The 7,899-nt window shown below is 39.3% G+C and overlaps 1 protein-coding gene across 1 annotated transcript; it reads right to left on the bottom strand.

Moving 5' to 3' along the window:
- Window positions 1-479: 479 nt before the first annotated feature.
- Gjb7 (gap junction protein beta 7) lies at window positions 480-7,369 on the bottom strand. The gene is made up of 3 exons (XM_042679582.1): window positions 7,259-7,369; window positions 2,954-3,075; window positions 480-1,673 (listed from the first exon to the last, which is right to left on the bottom strand). Exon 3 carries the CDS (start codon window positions 1,644-1,646, stop codon window positions 840-842), a length of 807 nt encoding a protein of 268 aa, XP_042535516.1. The 5' UTR covers window positions 1,647-1,673; window positions 2,954-3,075; window positions 7,259-7,369; the 3' UTR covers window positions 480-839.
- Window positions 7,370-7,899: the final 530 nt, after the last annotated feature.

Below are 7,899 nucleotides of genomic sequence, written 5' to 3'. Positions count from 1 at the left end.
CTTGCCCACTTTCTCTACAAAGTCTGAGGAATCCTAAGGGAGTTGGAACCTTGAATGCCACTTTGTGGAAACTGCCAGGGCTTACATGGAGGAAGGGTCACTTTTTATAATAGCTACTTCATTGTAGATGAATTCTAATCAGATAGTTATTAAAAACCCTTCAGAAAATCTATAGTTTTCTATTCTGACCTGTCTACACTCTTGAAAGAACTCATGCATTGCCTTTCTTTCTCTTCCTATTTTCTTCTTTCTCTCCCTTTCCCTTTCCCCTTCTTTTTCCCTTTTTCTTTTTCCTTTTCTTCCTCCTCCTCCTCCTCCTCTCTCTCCTCTTCCCCCCCTCCTCTCCCTCCTCCCCCTTCTCTCCCTCCTCTTCCTCCTCCTCCCTCCTCCTCCTCCCTCCTCCTCCTCGTTCTTCTTGTACTCTTACTTGGCTTTTTCACTCAAGGCTGGTGCTCTATATTTGATCCATACCTCCACTTCTGGGTTTTTTGCTGATTGATTGGAGATAAGAGGCTCGTGAACTTTTTGTGCCCTGGGTTGGCACAAAACCTAGATTATCAGATCTCTGCCTCCTAAATGGCTAGGTATGAGCTATACAGGTATAAGCTACCAGCATCTGGCTGTTAGTTCCATTTCTTTAGATTAATTTGTATCTATCTAGTAAAAACACAACTTGTTTGTCCAAAAAGACCCTACAATAAAACACAGAATCCTCTGTAGCATTTACTACTGAGATATATATTTTTTTAATTTTAAATTTCTCCCAAATAATATTAACACACCCCAAGTTTTCCAAGCCAGTTAAAATCTTGCTTAGAAAGGATGCAAGATTTCTTTGTTTAATTCTCTTGTGTGTCAAAAAGTAACTTTGCTTCAGGTTGCTGGGGTATACCTATGGCCAAGTCTAAATGATGGTTATAAAGTTGGGGAGAGGCTCCCATGACACCACATTCAACAGATCTGAGATGATGGCTCTGATATTCTGAGCACTTGAGCCTTTTAGAATGTTTTTGGAGACTGCACTTGAAAAAGTACTTAAGAACCAAAAAACACAGCTCAGCGAAATTTAACACAATGCACAAGCACGAGGCAATGACTAAGAAGAAGATGAAGATTGTTTTCTCAGTGGGTTTGGAGATGAAGCAGTCCACAGTGTTGGGACAGGGCTTCAAATCACACTTCATAATGTGGGAAACACTAAAACCACCATATAACTTACAAAATAAAACAAGGAAGCCAATTTCAAATCCAGTTTTCACAATGAGGCTGATCAGGTATGTGTACCATAGACCTCCATCCATGGTGCCTGGGCTAACATAGAGTTTCTTTCTGAGCCTTTTCTCTCTGCTCTCACGATAGGCTACATGTAGGACCACCAGGAGAGAAGGTGTGGACACCATAATCAGCTGTAAGGCCCAAAGTCTGACCTGGGAGATGGGGAAGAAGTAGTCAAAACACACGTTTTCACAACCAGGTTGTCGAGTGTTGCACTCAAACTCCTTGTCTTCATCCTTCCACACATGCTCTGCTGCCACGATGTAGACCAGCAAACGAAAGATGAACACAACAGCCAGCCAAATGCGCCCAATCCCAGTTGAGTATTTATTTACTCCACTTAGGAGGTCTCTGAGGAACATCCAACTCATGACTCAGGCTCACAAGAGCGCAAGAATCTGCAAAAGAGAAAATGTCACCAGTTTCATTTATTTCTATTCCATTGACCAATCTACTGTTTTAAAGAATCGGAAAAGGGCTGGGAAGGTGGCTCAGTGGTAGAGTGCTTGCCTTGCATGCATGAGTCCCTGAGTTCGATTTCTCAGCACCACATATGCAGAAAAAGCCAGAAGTGGCGCTGTCGGTCAAGTGGTAGAGCGCTAGCCTTGAGCTGAAGAGGTGAGGGACAGCTCCCAGGCCCAGAGTTCAGGCCCCACAATCAGCAAAAAATAAATAAAGACAGAATCGGAAAAAACTACAAAAGAAGTTGATATAACTGCTCCAATGATGTATTGATCCCATGCCCACTTTGATTAGTCATTCCCTACCCAACCCTCACTTACCTCTCTCTCCAACTCTCTCTCTCTCTCTCTCTCTCTCTCTCTCTCTCTCTCTCTCTCTCTCTCCTCTCTCTAAAATCTCTGCCAGCTATTAGTGGCAGGTTCCTGACTGCCAAATCTTTAGCTCAATCCCAGATCTCTGCTCCCCACTACCCCTTGATCTAAATGTCCCACAGAAACCCCAACTTTGATCAGGCCACATGGAATTTATTACTTTTCCTGCCCTTTGACTCTTACCTTGTTGAACTGTAGGACCAACAGCCAAACACCCAATTTAGAAATCTCATACTCATCTTGGATCCTCTCCCATGAGTCTTTTATTAATTGCCCACCCATCAAGTTCTTCCTATTCCATCTAAACATCTCTTAAATCCCAAGGTGCTTCTGAAATCTCTCACCCATACATCTCCTATTTCCACTACCATCTTCTCTTCTCCCTTCTTAGTGGATGCTCAGTGATACTTGGTTCTGTGTGTGTGTGTGTGTGTATGTGCATGCACACACACATGTACACATGTGCTGGTCTTGATCTTGAACTCAGGGTCTGGTCTGTCCTGGGCTTTTTGTACAAAGCTACCTACCACCTGACCCACAGCTACACTTTTGGCTTTTTGGTGGTTAATTGAAGATAAGACTTTCCTGCTTGGGCTGGCTTCCAACCATGATTCTCAGAACTCAGCCTCCTGAGTAGCTAGGATTACAGGTGTGAGCCACCAGCACCTCACTGCTACTTGGTTCTCTTATACTTGTCTCTATCTCTTGCTCTTTTCAGTGAAAAGTTAGTAGGAAATTGGGGACAACTTCTGCTTAATTTTAGTGACATTTGCTTTCTGGCACTTGTCTGCTCCCATCTTGTCTTATGATTGAACTGTGTGGGATGAGTCTTAATTTTTACTTACCAGGTCCAGTATGTGTTTAGTTTTGTTCAGTACTTGAATTGGTCTCTCACGGCCACCCGGAAAGGTAGATTGTTTTGGATTGTTTTTGCCTGTTGGTTTTATGGTGGCTCTGGTTTTGTTCTCTGAAATAAGGAAGCAGAGTCTGGGAAATGAAGCCACTTTTCCAAAGTCACAAAGTAGATTCAGGGGGACAGCACTCCAGGCCTGCCACTAATTCTCTGATTTCTCAGGGGAAAAATTTGACCTTTTCAAGTCCTGTTTTCTATTATGAAAGTCACTTTTTGTTTTGTCCACAGAATCAGCCAACAAAATATCACAGAAATAGTGTTGTGAAGAGAGCCACGGGGGAAAGAAAATTAGAATATTGTTATAACAGCACACCTACTAGAATCTATTACATTCTCTCTTACAGAAGGAACAGTATTGAGCAAGCCCACACATTAGAACCCTGAAAAGACAAATTAAGGTTAAGAGGTATTTTCGGAATGAACACAGATACATGTATACAATGCTCTATTCAGCAGAGAATGAATACTTCAATGTCCTTGGTTTTCAGAACAAAACAAAATTGTATTAAGTAAAAAGTATGTTTCAATCTATCTGAAAGGTTAATGTCTTCATGAATTATTGAAAAACAAAGCTCCAAAGACAAAAAAGGAAAGCAAAAGCTTTTATGTTTATGGCATGTCATTAGGTGTTTATCCATATTACTCAAGAGGATATTTATGTAATGTCACAAAACATTTGAGAATCGTTTCAGAGAAAAATGAAGATGAGTCAATCCAGACTGCATTGCTGAAAGAAAAACCAATAAAAAAGCAATTGAACATTGAGTAGAATCAGAGGACTGGAGCCATCAAATTGCAGAATCACTTTTACTTTGATAAGTGCTCATCCTATATCAGATCCTTTGCTGATGGAAAAGCAATGACTTTCTCATTGTGAAGAGGTATTTTAATGATACTTCACTTTTAATTGAGTGACTTAGCATATGTGTAATAGCTTGGCCACAGTGTTGAACTTTCTGGTTTAAGTCAAATCTCATTAGTGACTCTGAGAGACTTATAGGGGTGGTAAGGCTTTCATGCGCCCTCAAAACAAGTACAACACAGATCAATGCTCAGTATGCACTATGACTATTACTTTTCTTTGCCACTAAAATGTGTTCTTCATGTCAAAGTCTTACCATTTCATAAATGTAATATTAATTGTACATAATGCAATACACATTAAATGTACTGTATTTAGACCACTAGTAAATTCATTACATTTAAATACACTGAATGTTTTCCTAGCATGTATGAAAGCCATGGGTTCAATTCCTGTCACTGCAAAAAGCGCATTGAATGCAAAAAAAATTTTTTTTTCTGTTTCATAGACGGTGAACAATAATCAAGAATTGCCATGTAATTTCAAGCATTTTTTGGAACTCTGGGTCTTGATACTGTCCCTGAGCTTTTGTGTTCAAGGCTAGGGTTCTACCACTTGAGCCATAGTACCACTTCCAGCTTTTTCCTCTTTGGTGCTTAATTGGAGATAAGAGTCTCATGGACTTTCCTGCCCAGGCTGGTTCCAAATCAAGATCCTCAAATCTCAGCCTCCTGAGCAGCCAGGATTACAGGTATGAGCCATTAACATCCAGCTTAGTTTTTAATCTATTAATAATTCCAGATTCTTCATGCATCCTTTTTCTTAAAATTTCAATGATTACATAGGGTTTTTTTTTTGAGTTTTGACTTTTCACTTTTTTTTTTATAGTACTGGGGGAAAAAACAGGGCCTTACACATAATAGGCAAGTGTTCTGCCCTTAAGCTATTTGCTAGGCTCCATCAACTATTCTTCTAACTAATTTATTTATTTATTTAGCCAGTTCTGGGGCTTGAATTCAGGGCCTAGGTGTTGTCCCTGAGCTCTTTCCCTCAAGACTAGAGTTCTACCACTTGAACTACAGCTCCACTTCCAGCTTTTTAGGTGATTAGTTGGAGCTGAGAGTCCCACAGGACTTTCTTGCCTGGGCAAACTTTGAACCATGATCTTCAAATCTCAGCCTTCTGAGGAGCTAGGAATACAGGAGTGAGCCATCAGCACCCAGATCCACTTACCTGTTCTAATGTCTCAGTTTTTCCATAACTTCATCCTCTCTCTTCTGAACTAGCAGTTTACTTCACAGAAATTTAGTCTGGGCAATTCAGGTAATCAAGCATTTTAGATAGTAAAATATTCAATATTCTTAGTACCAATAATGAATTAGAAAAGTTACAAAAAAGAGGAGAGAAGTTAATGGGTTGATTAATTTTCCCCACACAAAAGAATTTAGTTGGACTTCATCATTTACAAAAATTAATTTACAATGAACTTACAACCTAAATATGAGGTAAATTTATTAAACTATTAGAAGAAAACATAGGGCCAAATCTTCATGACCCTGGATTTGGTAATAGACCACAAAAGAAAAATAAATAAATTGAACCTTACAAAGATTTAAAAGTGCCACACATTAAACAACTTATCAAGAAAGTGAAAAGACTATGTATAGAATATTTGTTAATATGTATAAATTTTATATCTGATACGGCTTTATATTCAGAATGTATAGAGCCAACATGTGAAAACCAGGCAAGTGTCTATTAACAAATGAGTTGATAAAATGTGATAACACATAAGAGATTATTATCCAGCTATAAAAAAAATAAAATTCTGATGCATGCTACATCACAAGAGAAACTTGATGTTATCTCTAGACTGGCCTCAGGTTGTAATCCTTCCAAACTCTGTTTCCTAAGAAGCTAGAACTTGCCTGGGCAAGGTATCTTCGCTTTTGAAGATTCTTTGTAAAATCCCTGAACCGTTTTTTAGATCAGGATCTGTGGGATTCCTATTGGCCTGTAAGGATATATAGGAAATGGGTTATGTTTTATGTATGCTATTCTCTCTTTCTCTTTCTCTCTCTCTCTCTGTGTGTGTGTGTGTGTGTGTGTGTGTGTGTAGAGTACTATAACTCAACAAGAACACTACTAGGCAAAGGATTTAAATAGATATTTCTCCAAAGAAGATGTACAAATGGCCAATAAGCACATGAAACATGAGTAGTCCTTAGAGGAATACAAAAGTTCAATAATATACCACTTCATACTAATTTGACTATAATTTTAAAACCTCAGGTGTTGGGGAAGATGTGGAGAACTGGAGCCTTTGCTCACTGCTGATGGAAATATGAAATAAGGCAGCCCCTGTGGAAAAGTCTGGAAATTTCGCAAAAAGGTAAACATAAAATCACCATAACATGGCCCAACAATTTAACTCCTAGGAACATGCCCCCAAAGAACTGAATAGAGACTCAAACATACTTGCACGCCAAGGTTCACTATAGCATGACAAAGCCAGTTCTGGGGCTTGACCTCAGCCTAGGCACTGTTCCTGGGCTCCGTTTTCTTAAGGCTAGCTCTCTACCACTTGAGCCATAGCACTACTTCCAGCTTTTTTGTGATTCTCTGAAGATGAGTCTTATGGACTTTCCTGCCCCAGCTGGCTTTGAATCATGATCCTCAGATCTCAGCCTCTTGAGTAGGATTATAGGCATAAACAGCCAGCACCTGGCTCTGAAACATCTTTTGTCCAGTACACTTTCCTTAAATTTTATTTTGTTAGTTTTGTGATGTGTGATATTTCTTTTGTGAATGTAGATGCAAAAGAGCTATGAAGTTTAAGGATTTTTACATCTTGTTTTAGGACTTGTACATGTAAATAAGATGTTATTTAGAAAAAAAAATGTCAACATCAGGAGTCCCTGAGAAACACAGAAAAGAAAGAACATCTGCACAGCCCAAGAGGGCTGTTTTCATTTAATTTTAATTTTAACAGGGTATTTTAATTCCCTGTATAAATACTGGCATTGTCATTTTTACAGTATGTCCAATTAGGAACAATGCTAAGGCTGCTCTCATCCCACACAATGGGTCACTGAAAGGTCCCAGGCTGTGGCCCTCGACTCTGTTGTCCTGCTCATCACATTGACCCCCGTACTCTGAACTCCTACCAGGAGCTCATCCTTGGCCGCCGCCCCCAAAGGCCCTGCATTTAATCACATATTCCAAATGTGACAACTTTATTTTGTGGCAACTTATGCAGAAAGGGCACCTTTTGTGGCACAAAGCTGACTGACAGAACGGTAAGTTTTGTAATAAGACACATTACCACTTTCACTGAAACTGTTTTGAACCAAGTAATCACTACTCAACTACAATAAAAATACAGTTGTCCCATTATATTGACAAAGCCTGACAAGAAAAATAAGCTTAACTTACCTCTCAGTAGAGAAGTGGACATTTAGAAGAAATTCAGTCACTCATTTGATTTTTTAAAAGCATGAGTTTAGTACATTATTTCCCTGAGAATGAACTTGTGTTTTAAGCCCAAGGAAATGAAATCTAGTGGTTTCCAAGGTAGTGTGAACCAAATAGGTGTAACCTGATCCTTTGTTTTGGCTCATAACTTAGATGTGGTTTGCTGAGTCTCTATGTTAAAAGAACTAAAACTGGAAATATGCATTCAAAGTCCCTGTCTCTCTCACACATACAATAGCTCATTGAATATTCCTTTCTATAAGAGCTTCTCATCATCCTTACAAAGAAGCTGGGACAATGAGAGTGCTTCATCTGTGTAAATGATTTTTCCAAGGTATTATCAAATGCTAGCTAATAAAAAAATCAATAGGCAAAGAACAATTTAGGCAATCTATCTTTAATGAGCTTATTTGACCTCACTCCATATGTTTTCATCTTAGAAATTTAGAAAGTAACAGGGTGTGGTGCTAGCACTTGGGAGGTAGAGGCTGGAGGATATGTGAATTTGAGGCCAACCTGGGCTACATCGAGAGACCCTGGCTAAAAGCCAAACATTGCCTAAAAGAAACAGCGCTCTTTGCCTGACTTATGTAACTATTACC

Source organism: Dipodomys spectabilis, unplaced genomic scaffold, assembly GCF_019054845.1.
Source record: "Dipodomys spectabilis isolate Male_0828 unplaced genomic scaffold, ASM1905484v1 ptg000053l, whole genome shotgun sequence".
Lineage (NCBI taxonomy): Eukaryota > Metazoa > Chordata > Mammalia > Rodentia > Heteromyidae > Dipodomys > Dipodomys spectabilis.
This window is presented reverse-complemented; position numbering and strand designations above follow the sequence as displayed.